The following is a 25,642-nucleotide window of genomic DNA, read 5'->3' as shown; positions in this document are numbered from 1 at the left end:
TCTCCATGTGACCTGTGTTTACGTTAAGTGATTTCGCTGCTTCTCTTCGTGTGCAGCTCCCACGTCAAATGAAAACAAAATGGATTTCTGTGGCCAGGAACTATCAAGTGAATTAAAATACATTCACATAATTATGGAGGGCAAAAATATATTATTAGTTTCAGTTTTCTGATATTATTTTATTTCCAAGTTAGTAGCAGTCAGACATTAATCGCCTTGCAGAACAATGAATTTATTTTTGCAAGTTTGCTAAAGAAATTTGGCTTTATTAATCTTTCCGCTGAGGCAATCATTTTATTTGAAATGAAGTGCTTCGTTCTACAGTATTGGCTAGTTCCAACTGTTTGCTGAATTTCAAGTGCAAGTCCAAGTGCACGTTATCATCTTCTGCCATGTATGGCATTATGCCATAATAAAGAACCAAAAATGAGATCGTAGAGTATTGGTACTCCAAGAAAATTTACATCCCAAAAACCACACTGAAAAGCTTAATATCAGATGGGACCTACTTCATTGTGAATCTGTAAAAAGACAATTTGCACTTCAAGCCGAATTATGCATTTTAGTATGGTTTACAAAATTCTGGTGCTCTTTGGAGTATCCTTCGATGCCCTGCTTCTTTTATGGTGTAATGTAAGCTCTCTTAGTGCCTTATACACACGAACATGCAGGCTTCCTACACCACTGCAGTTGCACACGCACAATAATCCCTGTTTTCTGGCGCTCTCTGGCAACTGGTAAATCGAACCTATTTCTAACAGTCTCTGGATAGTATTGCGAAAGGTGGTTAGAAAAGCATTACTTTCAAAGTAAATGTCTTTTTACGCAAGATGAATTATGTTATGTGTGAGAAAGTAGGATGGAGTTCTAAATCACAGAGCGTTTGCAACTGAACAGTTTGAGGACCAACCACTTATAAGAATTTTGAGCCGAGACATTTATGTCATAATTTTAAATTTACTGACACATTTGTGTGATGTATCTTAAAGTATAACACACACAAAAAAAGATCAATATTACATGTGAAAGCTTAGCTTCTGTTGTAGCGTGTTAGCTGAGAGACCAATATTATATGCGAAAGCTTAGCTTTTCTTGTAGATATATGATACTGTGTACATTAATGTAAACCGTGAACTTTTCCTCTTGTGTGTTCGTGTTATGTAACCAGTGATCTTGCTATTGGCTGACTATAACACGTGTCCTATGCTCTGAATAGCTGCTGTCATCGGCTGGCGAGATCTCGTGGCTTGAGATATGACTGGCTTACAAAAGGACATCGCAACCTTGGTTTCAACGCTCCAGAAACTAACGCGTTGTGTTTGGTGCAATTCAAATTTATACTTTCGTAATACGAAAATATGCAGCGTATACGTTGCTGCAAATCAAAGGTCTCTCCAAAACTTCTCTCCCCCGTCTTTTCTTTCTTTCTTTCTTTCTTTTTTTTCCCCTCTCCAAATAACTATTACAATCTTTGTTCTTCTGAAACTGCATAATCTATTCTATGAGTTTTACCTCTCCCACCCCCAACCCTCACGCCCGCCCGCCCACCCACCCGCCCGCGCATGGCCCACCCACCCACTCACACTCACACTCACTCACACACTCACTCACTCTACCCTCCCACACTAAACTGGTGATCCCTTGATGTCTCATAATGTGTCATAAAACTGATCCCATCTTTTAAGTCAAGTTGTGTCACAAATTTCTTGTCTTCCCAGTTCTGTTCAGTACCTCCTCATTAGTTACATGATCTGGCCTTCAAATCTTCAGCATTCTTCTATATTACCTCATTTCAAAAGCCTCTGTTCTCATAGGCAATTCAAAATTGAAAAGAACCAGTAGTAAAAATTATACTGTGCCAATTAGAAGAGAACGAGTAAAATTTTGTACATTTATTCACATATGTAATGCTGAATTCGATGTGCACTTAAATCATTTAGAATCAGTCTCATAAAATTCCTGATCTGTGCATGGTTCAGTATCTTTGTTAGTGCAGTATTAATAATGCTTTCGTCTATTGCAAGTGCAATGACACCATTGCACCTCCCATAATCTTCTTCCAGTTGTTGAACCTTCTTGCAGTACCCTTCCCACTTATGAGCACTTACTGACAGAAGAGACTCACTTCCAGTCTTTGACAATTTGACTTTGGGCATGGCACCTGAAATTTTACACTCCCCAAACAACCATTTTACTTTTTCCCATGCCAGTTTTATCACACTCATATCACAATTTTTGTGTGTTAGGCAGACAGCAGTGAGGCCTTTTACTTTTGCAATTTCATCAATTACTACCTTTTTCTTTTCAGTAGGTCTGCATTGTTGAACTATAGGAAAGAGAGCCTGCTTACTCATGCTCTCATTACAGACAACACACATCTTCTGCAGCCATTCCAACATCCTCACTTTAGTATCAGACTGTGTGAGCATTTTGTCCACTTGTCTGTTATGGTATGGAGTATTGTCCATCACAATGACTGACTTAGGAGGAAGGCTTGGGACAACCATATTTGCTAACCACCTTTCATGGATTTAGCCCAGAATTTTAGTTGTACCTCCTCGATCCAACACTTTCAATAATAAATATTTTTAAAGGATGTTCCTTATCCCATAACACTGACATCATCAGCATTCTGCCAACATTTACCAACTGTCATACTGCTGTCCATCCAAGTTTCATCCAGAGATAGAATGTTTCTGTGGCTGCTGTCCTAATATATTTGATTATTTTCTACAATGGAACATGAGTGTCAGTTAATAATGTCTCTATGCTCTTGCAGTAAAGACATCTTTCCATGTGAATCCCAAGGCCAACAAATATTCTGCAGCCGATCTTTTCCTCGAGTATTGCTCGAAGTTTCTGCAGACTGTGAGTAATCCTCTGCACCAAGTAGAAATTTTCAATTGTTTGTCTCAAGACACCACTGTCAAAGTTATCCAACTGGATTTTGCCCTGGTAAACTACGGTCTCGGTGAAAGAGAATTTTTTTTTTAAAAACTGTCAGAGAGGAGGACTGTATTCTATGCAGAATCTATAGTTGCGAATAATGATGAGGTGTCCCCAGGGGAAAGATTGACTTTTTTAAACCACTGTAGTTTAGGTTACAGTACCAGGCATCACACTATGCAACAATAATTAATTGAATAAAAATAATGAAGATAGTCATTTCTATTACAAGGCAAAAAGAAATTGACATGTGGCAGGACTCGTGCCAGCTACCTTCCGCATACCAGCCAAGTATTTTAACCACTACGTTATATGGAGGTTTCTAAAAAGTCGACTTTCATATTGCGTCTTTAAACATCTACTAAATGAAAAAAATAATTTTACACACACAGACAAAATGACCACTTTAAAGTAATTCAGACCAGGGGAAGAAATTTAAAAGCGCTGTTGAACTAAAAAATTTGAACTGAAATTTACCTCTTTTTTCCTGGAAGTGTCTGGTGAGTTCCCAGAATTATCTTTACAAAATCTATTAATTCTTTTCATAGAACTGAAGCTTGCCACTGTGTATGTCACTGTTCATTTTGTTAGCTGAGAGAGAGGGTGTCGCAGCTCTGTATTTTTGCTCTCCTGATCACAATATTCAGCGACATTATTAAATAGTTTTCTTGTTCCACTCCATAATGTACTATCCTTGCTCTTCTTCAAGGAGTTTGAAGGAGTATCTGACATTGCCCGTGATGGGCCAGAACTGCTTCATCACTCATCAAGGAATGTATTGCTTTAATACACAACATAACAGTCACTTCACAAAGGCTACGTACACAATGTTCTGTGTTAGATACCTGAGTTTGGTAGTAGTTGGATGCAAAACATGAAAGGGTCATAGTTTCTCAACTTCTATCTACTTACAATTAGAAGGCCTTCGTTCTTCTCATTGTAAACAAAGTGTATCTCAAGACTACTATAAATCACCATTGTTTCAGTAAATTATTTATTAAATAGTAAAATGACGTTAAGTCTGTGTTTTAATAGGTTCGTGGAGTTGGGGCAGGTGGTATTGTCTCAACAGCTTATTGTTTGCTATATAAGCTGTTTACGCTAAAGTTAACAAGGAAACAAGTGAATGGTCTCTTAACCCATCCAGATTCACCTTATATTCGAGGCCTGGGGTTTATGTACATAAGGTAAGTTTCATTTTCTTTAGGAAATGTGGCCAAATAGTTTTATTTTGTGGAATTACTTAATTAACAAGCAATTTATATAATCACAAACTAATGTGTCGGCACAGTACGTTTTTTTTTATGCAAAATATTGCTCCTTAGCAACTTGATATGTAGCTTTCACATTCTTATCGTAGCTAATGTTAAATTGAAGAGTAATTAACAGCCGCACATAGCCATTGGGCCTTACTACAAAATGTGTTAAATAGTGGAGAGTTAATATCGCTCAATTCTCCCTCCTTCATCCTTTTCCTTCCTGAAGTCCACTTGCCTGTACTTCTAATTTCTCCAGAATTGTGATTCTAACCAAGCTTGTACCAATACTTAATGTACATTTTCATTTTTTTACACAACATAAAAAAATTTGACCCTGTCCCCTTCACTCCCTGACAAAGAAAATGAAAATGTTGCGTGATATAAAGGTATTAAATGTTTATTTTGTGTGTGATTGAATAGTATGTAAGATGGACACGCAAAGCTCTGAACTGATGGACTCAATGGGAACACAAATATAGCATACAGAGTGAATATACAAAAAGAAGTGTGTATGAAAGCTGTTTGGAAAATCTTGGCAGAACGTAAGCTGTAGGTAACTGTAAGAGCAAATGTAATACTCAAAATGGGATAATATTTTAGCAAAATCATTACATTGCCATACTCCAAGTAGTGTAACTTACGTCTGCTTGTGGTCAATGTACCCAAGTGCATTTCACTTCAATACTGATAGGAACATTGTATTCTCTTGTCGTTTTTTATGTGAAGTTTAAGTGCAAAGAAGTTTTATCTTGGAAAGAGACATGTTTGGGTTAATTTTCTTTGGATTTGTTGTGATGATTTCTCGGTTACTCCTGTGCCAGGGTACTACATTGCACAAGATGAGGGTCAACTCATCACTCACATTCTTTTCAAAACAGTGTTTCATAAAACGAAGTAGATAGACATCTATAAACAAAGATGATGAGACTTACCAAACAAAAGCGCTGGCAGGTCGATAGACACACAAACATACACACAAAATCCGAGCTTTCGCAACCTCTGGTTGCTTCGTCAGGAAAGAGGGAAGGAGAGGGGAAGATGAAAGGATGTGGGTTTTAAGGGAGAGGGTAAGGAGTCATTCCAATCCCGGGAGCGGAAACACTTACCTTAGGGGGGAAAAAAGGACAGGTATACACTCGCGCACACACACACACACACACACACACACACACACACACACACACACAAGTAGATAGACAGTACATCATGCTGCTGTGATGGAAGCAGCTAATACTGTTGATTGTTGCTATCATGGAGATGCTGTTGAGATAAGTTTTCTCATACAGGCTTTAGCATAGATACAGTAGATATTTTTTAACGGCTAACTCTCAAACATTTCACACATCACAGTCATGGTATTTGAATGTGTGTTCATGGAGAAGTTACATCTAGAGGAAAAAAGTTTATTCTCCAGATAAAAATTACAGTTTTGCACATTGCAATATACACAACTTTTGAATACTTCCTGAGCATATTTATCTGAAATGGAACTATGCAGTTGCAATGAAATTGGTATGCAGGTGATATCAATCTCATACCCACACACCCTTTACTGTTGTCACCCTCAGCTGTAGATCTTTAGCTAGCCATTGACAACTTTAGTGCAATTGTACATTTAACATATAATATAGTTTAAAACTAACAAAAGCTACTTTCCTCACTTAATAGAAATTACCCAAAACCACTGCTTTTTGTTGTATTTTATTTTTCTGGTTAAATTTTCGGATATGTTGATCATATTATTTTTGATATTTTAATCAAGTGGATCTCCTAGTTTCTGTTCTCGCAGTCGTTCCCTATTGATACCCATTTGCGTTTGTTCCGTTTTATGTTTAGGAGTGTCTTTGCCAAAATTAGGATAAGAAGCTCCATGAACAGAAAGTAGTTCACAGATCTTGGAGCCTCAGAACAGTATATTAAACAGAAACTAAAAGTCAAGAAATTAGATATGTAAATGATAATCAAAACTCTAAACAGTTAAGAATTAAATGAAGGAAAAGAAGTTGATGTATGGCAGAGAGAACTCAATTTTATCATTATACAGAAGCTTGCATGTTGATTTAACCCACAGTTGTGTGTCTTCAGTTAGACTAATGGAAAAAAATATTATTTCCTCAACTGTCCCCACCTGTTCCCACCTTTGAGGAAGCAAAAAGTATTTTTAAGGATACAAAGTAAATAATTTACTTAAAACAGATTTTTATTTTCATGACTGACTCATATTTATATGGCAATTTTTAGGTATACTCAGCCTCCACAAGATTTGTGGGACTGGTATGACCCTTATTTGGAAGATCCAGAGGTATGTTCTCCAAGTGACTGACATTAATACAAACATTTCAGATATTACTCTGAAATTGTAGTTATCATTGTTTTGTGGCATTTAAGATTTGTAGTGACACCTGATTGTAATGGCTTCACCAGGCAAAACACAGTTAATTTTAAGAGCATATTTTAAGCAATGTAAATTTACTTTCCTGAGTGTAAAAGTATTCTTTTACATTTTGTTGCAATCATAGTGATTGATAGTACTTTTTCCTTCAGAGTTAGCTATTTCTTTATACATACTGTAAAAAAGTCTCAATATATGGGGTAAGTAAAGTTCTGATTGTATTTATATCTGTGATGTAGTTTTGGGAGTTTTTATTCACAAACCTTAATATTACTGTATCATTTGTGCAGTCACGGAAGGAAAAGACTAGGCATAGTTTCCAAGGGTCAATTAAGGAGCATTACTTAACTTCAGTACTGCAGATGCACAGCCCACGAACACAGTGCATAAGGATATTACAGGCGTTTAGAAATTTAATGAAACAAATACCAGGCATAGTAGTTAAAAAGTTCATTTTAAAACTTACTTTTTAATTTACAAAAAGTGATTTTATGCTAAACTGAATGTAATACTGTGGTAGATCCTCCTTTGAGCTTAGTGCATATAGATAGAGGGTGTGTGAAACTTTCACCACACAAAAAAACCATTGGTAGCAGATAAAATATTTTGGTGTGCTATTCTTCATTGTTTATTTTGTACCAACATTAGACCCTTCTTTTGGTCAGTTGGTGTTTTGTTTTCCAAGTATCCGAGAAAGATTCTCTTGCCAGTATTTTTACCTAATTAACTCCAATCTTTTTATGGTATGTATGTTCTTGTGAAAACCTGATTTTAGATATCCAATAACACTTCATATGTTCAAGTGGAAGTCGTGGGTATTTAATACTAGAGTGTGGAAATGACCCACTAAAATGATGGGACCATAATTACAAAATATCAATGATCCCATTAAAATGTAATGTTTAAGGAACTATTAAATATGGTTACTGTTCCATTGACCATACGTAGTTCCACTGGATTTATATTCAATTCCAGATTTAAATATAGATATACTCATTCTGGGTTTATTACATCTGACCAGACGAGACTAAGACCAATTTTAGTAAATGAGATCCCAGGTATGGTATAAAAGCAGTGAAACATCTAGGTCAGAAAGGTACAGTGCATTTAGTGAAGACATGATTATTATTTTAAGATGGTCTGAAAACAAAATTTTGTTTCTTACCCTGTTTGTCATGTGATTTTTTTTAAATTTTTTTTTATTAACATTCATAATTTGTGAGGTCAGAGATGATACTGTAAGAAAATTCTTTGCCTGGAAGCTACTTTCAGATGTAAGATGGATTCACTGTAAATTAGAACTGCTTTGCATAGGAGAGCTTGTCAGAGGTTTACAAAAAGTTTGAAGATATGATGAAAGCCAAAATGTTGTTTAGTTAGTAGACCTCTCTGTCAGAATGGTAAATCTAATACAGGATTCCAAACAACTGAAACACCTGTCAACTGAATGTAATCAGGGCTTCTTAAAAACCAACAGGACAGCAAAACTCCTATTGTCTTTTGCTCTGAAGAAATCAGTACACTTGTGAAAACTTCTTCAGTGGAAATGTTGTGACTTTGCTGTCAGCATGTACCTGTTTGCTAGCTTCAGTTAGTGATACACGAAATTACTTGACAGTGCCTGCTTTGTTCAGATATTCAGTTGTTAATTGGGAAAGCTTTGGAATCAATGAAAAAATCTGTGTAGATTTTGTATGTAGTTTGGTAATTACTCATTGTTAAAATCATGAGCATGCATGCAGCACAGGTCATTTTCTGGTGGATGTGATGCAGTCAAACTTGGTAGATGAGAACTGGTATATTACAGTTGTAACTCCCACCATTTTTTAGACCTGGTGAGTATTTAATAAATAAGACAGCAAATGCTGTGTGTTGTTGGAAAAGCATAACATAATGTGTTGCTCAAAAAGTAAAATCTGCCAAGCCTCATTATATTGCTTGTCATAAAGAATTAAATGTTCTATACCCACTGTTACACTTGTCTGATAAGGAAACAACAATGGATTTTTTTCATACATATCACGTACAGTGCAAATGCGATACCTCATACCATATCCTTGGTTCTCTGAAAGGTTTGTAAATTGCAGATGATTTTCTATTGTCAAAAAGGCTGTTGGTTGTGTACTACTAGTATTACTGCTGCTGCTGCTGCTGCTACTACTACTTCTTTGTTTAGGTATAGACACCTTGCAGAGAAGACATAAAAACACACAGAACTGCTCTGATGTGACATTTTGTGATTTAACTGTACAACTTAAGTAGGAATACAAGAAGTGGAATTTGCCAGGAATTTTAATGTACTTCACTGCAATCTCTCAGACTGTTAATGAATTGCTCTTTTTTTTACACACAGGGTGATTCAGTAAAACGTTACCGTAGCACAGCATAATATGTACTCAGAGTGTAGCTAAAAATGATGTTTTCTCTCTTTGCATAAAGATTGTGATGCATCAGTTGTATAAAAAATGTGTCCAATGATTGCATCCATATGCATGCTGTGGAAGGAATAAGAAAACTGTTACTGCTCTTGTCGCCTGACTGACAGGTGGGTCACAGAAGTGGAGGCACATTGTGTTCCAAAACATAGACTAGAGCACCTCACTACCTCATTCCCACAGAAACTATTAGTGATCATGAGTTTATTGAATCACCTTGTACACGCCATCATGATTATTTTCAAAGTTTGTTGCCTTTTTCTGAATTCATAAACTATAACATATTTTATTAGGGCTGTGGATATAGGTTTATGTTGACCAAGTTTACATGAGAGGCAGCTTCTGGAAGACAAAAACTGAATTTCAGAAACCATTTTTCACTGTCGCGTTTACATGTTAATGCATTGATTTTACATTCATCAGCTGTTTTGCGTGCATGACCTCTGGAAATCAGTTTTTCCAGTTTTTGATTTAGTCAGCGCAATGGCTGTTTTCCCCTTCAGTTAAATATTGGAGGTAGACAACTTCATACTCAGATCAGTGTTTACATGTTTCCATCACTGCACAAAAAGTCACTCCATCCAAATTAGCCAAAAAATTTTGAAAACAAGATATAATTTGCTGACTCCAGCACATTTCAAAATGGTTGTGCATTTACATGGGAGGAAAAAATCAAATCAGGAAGAGGATGTCCAGCAGTTAGAACTGCATTTCCAGAATCAGTATTGTGCTGTGATAAACCAGAAACGATATTGGGAAATCTGTTTATGAAATTCGGTTTCGGGAGCCTCATGTAAACGCAGTGATCCATACACTTCGACTCACATGCAGCATACTTGCTTCATGTTAACTTATAGATGCTTGTTGGGTCCTTTAATAGGTTTTGTATTCTTTATTCCATATTTTGTAAATGTAGTGACAGTTTACATGATTAATTTAGTGCTTTTTAGTGACTTCCAGTCTATTAACATTTTTTTTTGAAACTTGTCTTTAGGAAGATGTAAATATGGTAGAAGATGTTTTCTTTTGTAATGCTTGAGAGCATTAAACAAGCAGCAGATTTCATTGAACTGCCTTTAGGGAGTGTTTTTATGTATTCTTCTTGTGACATGTTGTTTTTACAGTATTAATGCACAGATCTTTTTCATCAGTTGTGTGTTTTCGAATGCCCTTTTTTGATAAAGTGGTTAGTAAATGTATCTTCCTAATATGAAGCAAATGTTGCAAGGTGAATTATTAGTTTAATAGTGATTCTTAAGTTTTTTGTCTTACCTGTCTTCATTTCTTGTCTTGTATGTTTTCATGTTATCTGCATTTAATGTAATAACAAATTCCATGTTCCAACAGGACCGAAGTCCAGCTTCATCCTAAGAATTACGGAGTGCAACTTTTGTGCTTCAAACCTTGTTTAACTGCAAGTACTAAGTTGTATATTGTTCTTGATGAATCTTTAGAAATATAAACAGTTGAGTTGATTATGGTGTACTTGTGTGTTACATATCAGTCACCAGTTAAATTTGTTGAAACTATATAACTATCTGGCAAATAAAATATTCATTTAGTCAATTACTCATGATCATGATCACCTTTAAGACATGTTAAGGGACACACAATTGAATAATTTTTGGAGTTCCAGTCACTTACTAGCAATTTTGTACAGTATACTTTGGTAGCTTATTTGCATTGTTTCATATATTTCTTTCTTCTCACTCAGTTTATTTCATTGCTTGATGGTACAGATTTTCTCAAGTACTTCAACAAGAAAAACATGAATGAATAAAATGTATGTTAATATAACTGACTTGAAAGCTATGTAACATATATGCATATACAAGTCTCCCAAAACTACACCTCAGACTTCTAGCAGGTAATATTCATGTCTAGCTTCATCTATGAATGAATCATATCAATTGTGTAAAGCGGTTCTGAACTCAAGCATTTCGTTTTTAGAGGGACAGATTTTCACTTTCATTTTCTTCTTTAATCTTATGAAACAGCTGTAAAATTCCATATGCTAGATAACTGTATTCCTTGTTAGAAGCTGAGGTCCTAACTTACACCTTTGAAATAACCTGTTTCTCACTTACAAAGTGGAACAACCATTTTTAAATGATACTTTCACTTATGTTGTCTTCTCAAGGAAAGCCAAATAACGTTGTGTGTTGTATGTTTTCAGGAAATGGATGTCAAAGCTGGTGGTGGCCAAGTTATGACTATAGGTGACATGCTCAGAGCATTCCTGACAAAACTGGAGTGGTTTTCAACCCTTTTTCCTAGAATACCTGTACCTATTCAGGTATTAGTCAATTTTTAGCAAAAATTCTTGTCATATCTAATACTAGATTTTAATAAATTGTCATTCTTTCCGTAATTAAAGTGAGTGTACCACAATCTTTAGTGTTTGTTCTGTGGATAAATACATGCTCTTTTTGAAGATTTAATGAAGAATTTCGCCTTACCAGGTGGAATTTGAAATTTATGTGCAACTGGACATACTTAAATGTAATAGTCTAACTTTCTGAAAATTAAAAATTTAAGAAAGACGAATGAGCAGTCACAATACTGATTCAGTATTCTTGTAGTTTTGTACTCAAGAAACTTGATTTCCAAACAGCTACTTTCGGTGTATAGTAGTGTGATGATTCATATCTTGGAGCAGAGGTGTACGTGACGTCTCTGTCAGGGGAATCCTTGCCGCATCTAGAAATAAACTTTCCTGCAGGCAAAAGGGGAATGGGCTCTACAAGAGGAGCGGAGTAAAGCCGAACGAGTGAACGCCAATCGCTGTCTGATTATGTTGTTGGTTGGGTTTGTGAATGATCAGCATTGTTATAATTACTAGGGATATCCATAGATTCAGACTACCAGAGTGGAAATAAATGACTAACAGGAACAACAGGTAAGGAAGATTATGTATTATCTTCTCGGTGTATCCAAGAAAATGAAATTTTGTCAGAAAATGTTTGGCCAGATCGCTACACTAGTAAGGGCCATTTGTACAGTCCCCATCTAGCAGCCGCTTAAGTTCTATTCTGGAAGTAGCGTGGAAAATGGTTTGTATGAACATTGGAAAATAATCAGGGACAACTAAACCAGTGATTCTGGCAGGGTTATTGAAGTTAACCGGCGAATAAGGTTTGACAAACGCAGGAATAGTTCCAGAATTAGTCATGACAAGATTGTTTATTAGAACTAGGAAGGCGAAGAAACGGGGACATCACACAAATTAGGGATGACGATTCCAAATTTATATAAAAATCTCGGACTACTACTTTTCGATCTTGTGCTCGAGAAACTGGGGCGTATGAATGAAATGTGAAACTGTTTTCGAACAGAAAGCTTTTTGCTTGTAGTAGGCCTAATAGGCATTTTTGGTGGTCTTCGTGAATTATATTCTGTCGTGTTATAAAAATGACCATTTGTGCCAAAACAGTATTGTTTATTTGGTGCGTGTTAAAATTTCTGCAGTGTTAGAAAGGCCTATTTTGTTTTATCTAGCAGACAGTGACAAAATAGTGTAATCAGATCAAGAAACCACCAGTCTTGGGTACTATTTGTATTAACAGCTTACGCAGTATTAGATAACGATATTTCGATTTTTCATGTAGCAAAATGTTTGACGAACTGTGATGAGGTAATAGATCCTTTCGCAGAAAGGAAAGCTTGCCATGTAAAGCTGTAGCAAGATTAGAGTGAAAACAATGCTAGGCGCTAAGGATTGAAGAAATGTGTACTGTATTGCTTGTCTCTTGTCTTTACTGGTTTTATGTATCCTATATTTAATTTAATGTCACCCAAAACAGGGAGTTATTAGCTAACAGGCAATAAAGAGTGCAAATTTTCTGAGGAGTTCTTGTTCTCCCGATTACAAATTATCCCATCCAGTATTAATGGCGAAGTTTTTTCTTTTTTAAAGATGGGTAGGATGTCAAACCGAGCGACTGGGAGCAGGAGAGGCACCACAGGACATTTTAATTTCCACTGTCCTGAATATAGTTTGATGGCATCCAGTAAAAAATATACACTTTTCAATTCCACAGAGCGAAATACAGTGACGTGTGATAAAAGAATTCTGTGTTAAGAGGGGTGGCACTGCACTCTGGCACACTTAAGACCAAATAATATGTCTTACATTTCCTCGAACATCTATGTTTTATGTATCAGACTCTTCAGAATGATGTGCACTACAAAATGAATACAGGGTGTTACAAAAAGGTACCGCCAAACTTTCAGGAAGCATTCCTCACACACAAAGAAAGAAAATATGTTATGTGGACATGTGTCCAGAAATGCTTACTTTCCATGTAGGAGCTCATTTTATTACTTCTCTTCAAATCACATTAATCATGGAATGGAAACACACAGCAACAGAACGTACCAGTGTGACTTCAAACACTTTGTTACAGGAAATGTTCAAAATGCCCTCCGTTAGCGAGGATACATGCATCCACCCTCCGTCGCATGGAATCCCTGATGCGCTGATGCAGCCCTGGAGAATGGCGTATTGTATCACAGCCGTCCACAATATGAGCACGAAGAGTCTCTACATTTGGTACCGGGGTTGCGTAGACAAGAGCTTTCAAATGCCCCCATAAATGAAAGTCAAGAGGGTTGAGGTCAGGAGAGCGTGGAGGCCATGGAATTGGTCTGCCTCTACCAATCCATCGGTCACCGAATCTGTTGTTGAGAAGCGTACGAACACTTCGACTGAAATGTGCAGGAGCTCCATTGTGCATGAACCACATATTGTGTTGTACTTGTAAAGGCACATGTTCTAGCAACACAGGTAGAGTGTCCCGTATGAAATCATGATAACGTGCTCCATTGAGCCTAGGTGGAAGAACATGGGACCCAATCAAGACATCACCAACAATGCCTGCCCAAACGTTCACAGGAAATCTGTGTTGATGATGTGATTGTACAATTGCGTGCGGATTCTCGTCAGCCCACACATGTTGATTGTGAAAATTTACAATTTGATCATGTTGGAATGAAGCCTCATCCGTAAAGAGAACATTTGCACTGAAATGAGGATTGACACATTGTTGGATGAACCATTCGCAGAAGTGTACCCGTGGAGGCCAATCAGCTGCTGATAGTGCCTGCACACGCTGTACATGGTACGGAAACAACTGGTTCTCCCGTAGCATTCTCCATACAGTGACGTGGTCAGCGTTACCTTGTACAGCAGCAGCTTCTCTGACGCTGACATTAGGGTTATCGTCATCTGTACGAAGAATTGCCTCGTCCATTGCAGGTGTCCTCGTCGTTCTAGGTCTTCCCCAGTCGCGAGTCATACACTGGAATGTTCCGTGCTCCCTAAGACACCGATCAATTGCTTCAAACGTCTTCCTGTCGGGACACCTTCGTTCTGGAAATCTGTCTCAATACAAACGTACGGCGCCACGGCTATTGCCCCGTGCTAACCCATACATCAAATGGGCATCTGCCAACTCCGCATTTGTAAACATTACACTGACTGCAAAACCATGTTCGTGATGAACACGAACCTGTTGATGCTACATACTGATGTGCTTGATGGTAGTACTGTAGAGCAATGAGTCGCATGTCAACACAAGCACCGAAGTCAACATTAGCTTCCTTCAATTGGGCCAACTGGTGGTGAATCGAGGAAGTACAGTACATACTGAAGAAACTAAAATGAGCTCTAACATGGAAATTAAGCATTTCCGGACACATGTCCACATAACATCTTTTCTTTATTTGTGTGTGAGGAATGTTTCCTGAAAGTTTGGCCGTACCTTTTTGTAACACCCTGTATACGTTTGAAAATTTGATTTTTAAAAATTTTTGATGTCATATCTCAGACGCTTGGGGGAGGGGGGGTGGGTGGCAGCGGGCGCCACTATCTTAGTATTATCCTGGTTCGGAAATATCGTAGATCTGGGGCTGATGCACAGAGCAGTCTGAGTTGTTGTGGGGAAGTGTGTAGTGTCCACGTGACCCTTGTTTCATTTAATCAGTTTGCTGTTTCCTCTTTGTTTACTTCTCTCACTTCAAATAAAAACAAAATGGATTTCTGTGTCCGGAAGCTGTCAAGTGAATTAAAATACATTCACATAATTACAGAATGCTAATATATGTTATTAGTTTCAGATTTTATTTTATTTCCTCTTTTCTGACAGCCATGCATTAATCGCCTTGTAGAACAATGAAGTTATTTTTGTCGGTTTGCTAAAGAAGTTTGGCTTTTATTAATCTTTTATGCTGAGACAGTCAGTGTGTTTGAAACAAAGTGTTTAGTTCCACACTGTCGGCTAATTTCAATTGATCGGTGCATTTCAAGTGCACGTTTTCATCTTGTAGCACGTATGGCATTATGCCATAATAAAGAATAAAAATTGAGTTAATACAGTACCGGTACTCCAAGAAAATTTACAGCCTGAAACCCACATTGAAAAGCTCAATATCAGGTCGAGGCCTACTTCATTGGGAATCTGGACATACGAATGTGCTCTTTAAGTATGCACTTTAAATGTGCCATTTTAGTATGGTTCACGAAATGCCGATGGTCTTGGAGTATCCTCTTTTTTTTTTATTTTTTTATATATATATATATATATATATATATATATATATATATATATATATATATATATATATATATATATATATATATATATATATATATGACGTAATGTAAGATCTTTTAATGTTTTACATGTACAAACATACGGACTTCCTGTGTCATAGCAGCTGCCAAAGCGCGGTGGCGCCTGTTATCTGGCCCTCTCTGACAACTACTGAAATGAACCTATTTCTAACAGGTCGCGGGAAAATATTGCGAATGGTGGTTTGAAAAGTGTTATTTTCATAGTAAATTGCCTTTTACACAAGTCGAACTATGTGCGAGAATGTAATTTCTTAAATCACAGAGCGTTCGATGACGAGCCATTAAGAAGTATTTTGAGCCCAGAAGATCAGACATTCATGTCATTATTAAGAGCAAATTGATGTAGTGCTATGGGAAGCTCTCTCTCCTCTGTGGTAGCTAATTTATTTGTGGAAAACTTTGAGGACAAGTCACTGTACTCGGCTAAAAATTTTAGTGGCCCATTTGTGTGATATATCTTAAAGTGTAACACGTGCAAAAAATATCAACCTCATATGTGAAAGCTGATCTTCTCTTGCAGCTTATTAACCCTAGAGACCAGTATTATATGTGAAAGCTTTGCTTTTCTTGTAGCAACACTATGTATATTAATTTAAAACATTAACTTTTCCTGTTTGTGTATCCGCGCTGCGTAACAGTGATGTTGTTAATAGCTGGCTACATCACGTGTCCTGTGGTCTGAATATCTGCTGTCATCAGCTGGCGGGATCACATGACATGAGCTATGACTGGCTTACAAAAGCACATCGCAGTCTCAATTACAATTGTTCGGAAAGTAACATGCGATGTTTGGTGGAATTCTAATTTATACTTTCGTAATACCAAAATATGTAGCGTACATGTTGCTGCACATCAAAAATCTTTCCAAAAGGAGTTTTCTTCCATGAGTTTTGTTATCTAAAGTGCCGGGAAATTCTACGCCCGTGTATAAAAACATAACCATTCAAAGGATTGATAAGTTTTACAGTTCCGAGAGAAAATATACTGTCACTTAATAACACGGAAAAAATGTATTTTTAACTGGGAAATCCGGGAAATTTTTTTCCTTGTCTGTGAATACACCCTGTTAATGATGTGAAGAGATTAAACTTTTCGAATTCACTCCAGTGGCTAATTGTGGTATCTTCTTCTTCAGGAGAATGTAATTGAAGCTAATCACTTCAAAATTTACTTAATGACATGGGTATTTCATCGATTTGTAATAACCTTAGAAAATATTAGTTGCAATAATGGCAGGAAATCAGAGCAGTGTTGCTGAAAGAACTATTAAGAAGGGAATGCTGCTCAGTTTTAAAACTTGGAAGTTCCCATTGATGAAAAGGAAAAGTTTTTTCCAATAGAAGCGTGATAAGCCAGATGTGTTGTTGTGGAGATATAAAGTGACAGAAGGTAGTGCAAACAACTTCAAAAAGTAACATGATTGACTAATGGAAGTGAAGCATTAAAGGCAAAAGTGTTTTATCTATTCAGTTGTGGGAGATTGCCACTTGGTGAATGGCAGCAATCATGGAATTATTGGCTTTAAGAAAAAAAAATTATATTCTATAGTGGGAAGTGGTTAGGGTAAGAAAGAGAGCAGAAATTCGTATATAATGAATATGCATTCAGTACACCAGTACATGCGCAGTCTAAATGCAACCGACTTCAGTGCTCAAACGTATAAACTTCGCAGTACAGGCGGTGGAATTCAAATTGGCTTGTTTCCTTCAGTCAGATAGGCTGACATTCCCAAATGCAAAACATGGATGGTGAGAAATTTTTTTAGTTCAGTAGAAGAAAGGGGTAGTTTTTGGTGTCCCGAGGATGAGAAACAATAACAGGGATATATCTCAGAATCATCAGTTTGAAGTTACTACTTTATTGGAAATCTCAGTTTCAGACAACTTAAAAATTTAGTAATAATTTATTCAATGTTACCTTATATTACAGTACGCATGTTCTGTGGCTATCTAGCCATTTTAGCCTTATGTCTATATCTAGTGCCATATGTCATTTTCAACATAGGCAAAATCTATATAGGAAATTTTGGGCCTAGGTTATAACCTCAAGTAAGTGTGTGTGTGTGTGTGTGAGTGAGAAATGTTATGTATGTCCAGTTTGATGCTTTTAAGTTTCTGTCGTGGATCCTTTTTGGGTTGTAGTAGGTGCGCATTAGCTGTCAATGAATTACTGTTTATTGGCATTTTTATGCCAGTGGTGATTCTGTTGTATGAGGTGGTGTGCAGATTTGGTGTATATGTTTCCACTTTTCAGTACTTTAGGTATTCACAATGTCTTATTTTGAAATTTGTTTGTCTTTCATACTTATGCTAAATGATAGTCATTGACAGTTAATTAACATATGTCTGTTTTGCTGACTTTATTTGAAGTTGTGCAGTGTGTGTGTAATTTTTCTTTTCAATGTCACCGCAAATCATGACAAGTATATAATAGAACATTTCTCTCTTCATCTCAAATATGTTAGTTGGTAAATAGCAGATGTGTTGTTGTGTTTGTCTGTGCTTGTGTTGGTTGTCCTTAGTTTTCTCTGCGTTGAGTTGTCTGTCCTGTAGGCTATTTTTAGCCCTTGTTTTTTTGAGTATGTTGCATATTCTGTGGGCTGCTTTGCTGTTGTAGGTGATAGTGAACCACTTGTTTGTTGTTGTGGGTATTTCTTGTTCATGTGTGCTCATGAGTGTGTTGTGTGTGTTTGTAAGTTGATGAGAAGGCTTTTGTTTTTGTGTGTTGGGTGTGCTGTTTAATTTTGTGGTTCAGTTTATCCATAGTGTTCGTATCATATCCATTCTCTACAGCTATTTGTCTGATTGTCTGTAATTCACTGTTATTGTTGTTTTCAGCGAGTGGAGTGTTGGTAAGTTTGTGCAGCATATATTGGAAACCGGCTAGTTTGTGCGCAATTGGATGATAAAAATGTTTGTGAATGGCTGTGCTGGTGGTGGTCTCTTTCCAGAATATGGAGAATTGGTGGTGATTGTTGTGTCTGTATGTTGTGAGGTCAAGGAAAATTAACATTTTGTCATTTTCAGTTTCTATGGTGAATTTTATTTTTGGGTGGACTTTGTTTATATCACTGTGGAATTGTTGGATGTGACTGGGTGCTTAATCTAGAAGGCATATGACGTCATCTACATAATGATACCAATACATTATCCGGTATTGTTTGGATCTTACTATTGTTTCAAAGCCGAAACTGAAGCAAGAAATTAGATACTTAAAAAGAAGCAGGAACTCAATGTTGAACTATTCAGAATTCACCTGGAACTAGGAAATCACACCACAGTCTCTGAAATATTTAATGATATCGTGAATAAAGTCAAACAAAATACAGAAAAACAAATAAAAAAATGGAATAAACAACAACAAAAACTAAACACACTTTTAAAACAAAATGAAGTCATTATACATAAAAATAAAAAACAAACAAATCACACATTCTACAAACGTCTGGTCAACCTTACTGACATACAACTAACCAACCAAGAAATAAATTTTCTAAAAAAAGGCACAAAATACAATGTCAACACACACATTACACACAAGACAATGGAGAATCTTATCAGATAAAGTGAGTATGTCAGAAAACAAGAAGAAAGAAACAGTGACACAAACTTCACTGCAGGTCTGACAAGAGAATTAGTCGTAGAAGAAATAAGATACATAATAAAGGAAAACAAAAACAACATATTGACAGGAACAAAAACTGGAGAAGAAAAAACCTCCAGAAAAATAAAGAACAAACTTAAAAACAAAGTGACACTCATTACGAGATCAAACAAAAGCAGCACCTGATAATAATAAAACAGGATCAATACAAGGATAGAACCTTAAAATTTCTGGAAGACAACAACATAAGAAAGCTAACCAGCAACCCAACATAAAGATACCAGAAAAACACACAAACAATTCTAAAAACAAAAACCCTCACGTCTATTCACAAAACAGAAAGCAAAATGGCTCAAAGAAAAAAAGGAAAAGAAAGAAAGACTCCCCAAGCACCCACACTGAACAGCTTACTAAAGCTCCACAAGGAGGGCATTCTGATACATTCTGTTGCCAATTTCAGAAGTGCACCCACATATCACTTACCCAGAGAAATGTACACATACTTACAGAAACATTACATACACACAACAGAAGCATACACAACATCAAAGGGCTGATACAAAAAATCTAAGATATCAACATACCCACAACAACCATACTCAAATCATTTGACATCACATCCATGTACACCAAGATCCCCACCACAGAAACCATCATCATCATCATACAACAATTAGAACAACAAGCAGAAATTCCCAAACCCCACATAAAAGAAATAGCTAGCATTCTAAAATGAATCACAGAGCAAAACTGTTTCTCATTTGACAATGAGTTCTACCCACAAGAAGATGGGATCCAGTGGGGTCACCAGTCAATGGTTTCCTAGCCAACATTTTTCTCAATCACATTGAAAATAAAAAATTTGAAATGGTAGTAACAATACTGGATAATATATTGGTATCATTATGTAGATGACATGATATGCCTTCTAGATTAAACACCCAGTCACATCCAACAACTCCACAATGATATAAACAAAGTCTACCCAAAAATAAAATTCACCTTAGAAACTGAAAATGACAAAATGTTACATTTTCTTGCCCTCACAATATAGAGATACAACAGCCAACACCAATTCTCCATATTCAGGAAAGTGACCACCACCAGCACAGCCATTCAAAAACATTCTAATCATCCAATTGCGCACAAACTAGTTGGTGTCCAATATAAACTGCACAGACTGAACAACACTCAACTCACTGAAAACAACTGTAACAGTGAATTACAGACAGGTAAATAGCTGTAGAGGATGGATATGATACAAACACTATAGATAAACTGAACCAAAGAATTAAAAAGGACACTCAAAAAACAGAAGCCTTCTCATCAACTTACAAACACACATAACACACTCATGAGCACACATGAACAAGAAACACCCACAACAGCAAACAAGTGGTTCACTATCACCTACAACAACAAAGAAGCCCACAGAATAGGCAAAATACTCAAAAGACAAGGGCTAAAAATAGCCTATAGGACAGACAACTCAACACAGAGAAAACTAAGGCAACCAACACAAGCACAGACAAACGCAACAACACATCTGGTATTTACCAACTAACATGTCAGGACTGTAAATCAGTTTACATAGGACAGACAAGCAGAAACCTTAATACCAGATACACAGAACACAGAAGAGCATTAAAAAGTAACAGCTGTCATTCCACATTTTCTGAACGTCTTATGGACAAGAAACATAGCCCAACATACATCAATACTGACTTGAAAATTCTCAAATGCAGCAACAGCCCCCTACAAAAACTAATAATTGAGAAGAAAACTATCAAATACAAAAAGCTGTAGTTGAAGAAAAACAAGTAATAAATGAATACACAGTTCTCTGCAATGGAACTCTGTTCTCTGCCCTCAAAGAATTATTAGATAATACCAACCTATAGAACCCCCCCTACCCACCCACCTCCTCCATTACCCTGCACACAAATAGACATAACACACACACACACACACAAATCTAAATAATAATAATAATAATGAAACATCTTCAAACCTACCACCCACCTCTCTCTCTCTCTCCCTCCCCCCTCTCCCTCTCTCCCTCCCCATCCCTCTCCCCCTCCCCATCCCTCTCCCCCTCCCTCCCACCCTCCCTCCCCCTCCCGTCCTCCACCCTCCCTCCCTCTATCTTTCACACACACACACACACACACACACACACGAAAATAGGCACAATAAAAACATAATACCTAAGGGTACCACACCATGTAGTAAAAAGGTGGTTAACCAACATAAAATCAGACCCGAAAAGAAAACCATAAAATAATCCATGTTGCTACTACAAGGACCTTGAACACTGTGTCTGTTGAATGCTTCCAGTGCTGTGATGGAAAGTGACATTAATGCCAGACACAATGTATAGACTTTTAAAGTACATACTTTGAAAACTACTAATTGCATTCAAACCTGATTTTACTAAAAGTGTTTATTGCAGAATAATTCCAGTATGTTTAGGCAGATCCTATATTGTGAGATTATCAACAGCTGCATATCCTTCTTCACGAAGTTTCTCTCCTCTTACAAAAGAGCTGTTTTCTTCCAAGACACAACTGTCATTCAAGTAAGACAGTGTTCTGATAGCTAGGACATAAGTTTTTGTGTACTTGCTGTAATGATATATGTCAGAGAGATCAGAGGATAATGTATTTGCGTTTTATTAAATACGTGCTACGGTTCCTTACATAAGGAATGACATTTTTTCTGGTAAAGTCAACAAACCAACTCCACCTTTGTATAATTATTTTCATATATTTTCCCACTGATTTATGTCCTTGTCTTTCCCAATATTTTTTCTGCTTCTTCAGTTTAAAAGTCATACCAATATTTCCTGTAAAATGGCAAATAGTTTACACTATTTTTGGTACACCATCATAATTGAGCAGTAGGCTGTGCCATAATTGGCTCAAATGTTTCTACTAGCCACATTCAGTACTTGATGTGTTATTCCACATAACATTATTTTTGTTGCAGCAAAAACTTGAAAAAAAGATGTTAGAAAGATTTCCTCCTGTAGTATCACCCTCACGGCCACTGAAGCAATCACTACCACCACTGCAGTCAAGCAAAGAGGCAAGACATATCCCTGATGATGAAGTATCTTTTGGGGAAGCAGAACGATTTTCAAGGCTCAGGAGGACGGATGCACCTCCACCAAGAGAGAGGCGGCAATCACCAGATAGAGCCAGAAGCAAAGAAAGGGAGAGAGATAGGAGAAGAGCTTACAGTTCTGAGAGGCGAAATAGTAGAGAAAAACATCACAGAAATAGCAGAGAAAGGAGAAGCTCTTACAGCCGTGAGAGGAGTCCTTTGCGCCATCGAGAAAGAACACATGTACATAGAACAAAAAATGGCAGGGAAACGTAAGTATTTAACAATTTCTGCTTGTCTTAATATACTTTTGAAAGTAGTGATGATGATTTGTAGTTATACTTTACATTTAATATGTTTGGGAATACTATTTTAAATTCAGGTACAAATTATTTGATTATGTTGTTCTAATTGTAAGCCATCAAAATACAGTGGAAAGTGCAAAAGTTGTTCATATAAAGTGGATTGAAGCTTGTTTACATGATGCAGCCATCTTTATTTGACCTTCCTTGTTTTTTACTACACAATTCCAGTCAAGTATTATAATGGTTCTGTTGTATCCATGAGTGGTGAGTACTCAACAAGGTGTATTGCTACACTCTTAAGTGATAGGGCGAGTGCTGCCACTGAGACAGAGATCAGCAAAGTGTATGGGTGAATCTGGTTTCTGGAGTGCTGAGTAGTAAAAATCTCTGAATAGTCCAGTTCCAAGCGTAGTCAAAGTCCGGATGACAGCGAGCCAAATGTTGTGGTGTTGATATATCTGCAGTAGTAAAGTCCAAGATGAGACTGCTGGAGTGAAGTGCCACATGTGCTTATAAAATTCATAGTTCCACAGCTAAATCAATTACTTTTTGTAACACTAAATATTAGATTATCACTTTAATTTTCATTATACATGAGCATACTCAGTTGTTGTGGTGATTCTTGCTAAACCAGTCATAGAAAATATGGAAAATTGATAACTGAAGGAAATTCTAATTCTAAGTGCATTCCAATGTTTGTCGAGCTCATTAGTGCCATTACGTTGTGACAAAGCTGTATAGTATCCATGTTTCCTGAGGTGCATGGCAAGGCCACCTGCTTGTTGCCCTGCACTGAGCCAGTGCTGGGCCATGTGGTGGCGAGTGAGAAGACTGTTGGCCCCATGTGAAAAAAAAGTGATAGATAACAGTGGGTTATTTTTCACTATATCATTAATGTGAAATTTTCCTGTCAGTACTAATAATGTATTGCAGTATGAAAGTTTGCTGGTGCCAGGAAAAAGAGTTGTTTAACCCACGTGCAGAAGCCAAAAATCTATTTGCAAATTTTGCCCTTACAGTGTTGAAGTTCCATAGAGCAAGTATGTCTAATTTTGGCATTGCCCACATTTTGTTTTACCACACTTGAAACAGGAACCTAGGATTCTGAACACGTTTAATACACCGATCTTTGGCCTAAACATTGTTGGCTTAATTTTAGGATACCAGGGCTGTTCAAATAGTATCCGACTTTATCTTTTATTGCTGAAACCAACAATAGTATCAGGGCGGGCACACACTTATGTTTGTAGGCATACATAGTGCGCATGCCTGATTTTGACAAATGAACACATGTAACTGATAGTCATCAGTTTTTGTGTTGTGAGTAAAACGACAGAAAAAGTGGAACAATGTTATTATCTCAAATTTTATTTTAAGCTTGGCAATTGTCAAGTTGAAATTATATAAAAGATTCAGTGGTACAACCACTTCAAGAATGGTCACTCATTAGTGAAGATTGAATTACATTCAGGTAGACCCTCAACATCCACAAATAAGGCTTGTTGTTATTGATCACATAAGGATGCTGGTGATGCAGGGCAGATGAATCATGATCAGAAAACTTGGAGATGAAGTTAAAATTAGTACTGGAACCATTCATTCTGTTTTAATGAAACCTTGGGACCTCAGGAATATCTCGTCAAAATTTGTGCTAAAGTTGCTGACAACTAAGCCGAAATAACTTTGTTTGCAGAGCACACAGGATGTGCTGGATACTGTGAACAGTAATCCCAACTTTCTTAACACAGTGATCATTGATGATGAGTCCTGGTTTTATCAGTATGACTGAGAAACAATATTCCAGTCATCACAGAGGATGCATCCATCATCCCCAAGACCCAAAAAATTGAGGCAAGATCACAGTAATGTGAAAGTCATGATAACAATCTTTTTTGATTCCAGTGGTGTTTTCCAACACATGCACGTCCCAGAAGCTAATAATGTCAATAAGGACTACTACCAAGAGGTTCTGTGTCAACTTTGTGAAGCAGTGAGATGCAAACGTCTGGACTTCGGGACAGTAGGCATTTGGCACTGTCACCACAATAACGCACTCACTTATCATCCTCAATTAATTTGGAGTTTTTTGTAACTTGTTTATTAGCCTCCCTATCCCTCTGACCCAGCACCAAGTGAGTTATGGCTTTTCCCTAAACTGGAAAAAAAACTTTGAAAGGGACCAGATTTCAGAACAGAGAAGACATTATGCAGAATTTGGCAGGGCAGCTGTGCACCATACCGGAAGACCCTTTGTAACAATGGTTCCAGCAGTAGCAGCAGCGTTGGGAGAGGTGAAGGGGATTACTTCGAAGATGACTAGTGTCGAACAATTGTATCTGAATAAAGATTGATTTTATGAATAAAACTTGGGTAATGTTTGAACAGCTCTCGTACAACCTAGAGTCTTCCAGTGTCTCCTTCACCACTGCCTGAAGTATTCATACCTTCATATTACTCAAAAGTTACTGGTTGAAGAAATTCATTTTCCTGCAATAATGATGCAGTCTTTACTTTTAACTGGTTATACAAATAATGTTTTATCTGGCGACTTCAGAATTTTTGATATTTTTGTGTCACAAATAATACCAAAAATGATGAGTTTTGGGAAGATCTGTAATGTGGTGGATCAATTAAACAACATATTTTTGTAGTACACAAGTAGAAATAAGAAAATCATGAAATTTAGTTTTTACCTTCATTAACACACAAATCAATATCATGCTGCTCACTTTGCTTCAGTCAGCCTCTCACAACACATACATGTGACATCATGTTACCTTTTTCTTGCAGTAACACAGACTGCTGAGAATATTTATTTCAATATTTGTTCAGTGTAGGAAACTGCCCCCTCAGTTTTATAACATTTTTGTATGGGAGTGGGAAAAACACTAAATTGTGTGGCATTTACTAAAAATTGCCAATTTCATGGTATGTCACTAAAACAGATTATACTGTTTTTCACT

At 36.9% G+C, this 25,642-nt stretch overlaps 1 protein-coding gene across 3 annotated transcripts in view; it reads left to right on the top strand.

Moving 5' to 3' along the window:
• The window catches only part of LOC124722736 (pre-mRNA-splicing factor 38B-like), an 87,349-nt gene that overhangs the window by 42,349 nt on the left and 19,358 nt on the right, over nt 1-25,642 (top strand). For 2 of the 3 annotated variants that reach the window (XM_047247878.1, XM_047247877.1), the window contains exons 4-7: nt 3,982-4,133; nt 10,380-10,446; nt 11,209-11,328; nt 22,258-22,646. In XM_047247878.1, coding sequence (XP_047103834.1) covers nt 3,982-4,133; nt 10,380-10,446; nt 11,209-11,328; nt 22,258-22,646 — 728 coding nt within the window. Of the gene's footprint in view, nt 1-3,981; nt 4,134-6,446; nt 6,508-10,379; nt 10,447-11,208; nt 11,329-22,257; nt 22,647-25,642 lie in introns of all 3 variants that reach the window. The other variant, XM_047247876.1, reaches the window with a different exon arrangement.

This window comes from Schistocerca piceifrons, chromosome X (assembly GCF_021461385.2).
Source record: "Schistocerca piceifrons isolate TAMUIC-IGC-003096 chromosome X, iqSchPice1.1, whole genome shotgun sequence".
Classification (NCBI taxonomy): Eukaryota; Metazoa; Arthropoda; class Insecta; order Orthoptera; family Acrididae; genus Schistocerca; species Schistocerca piceifrons.
Note: the sequence above shows the minus strand (reverse complement) of the source record. Positions and strands in the feature narration are given on the sequence as shown.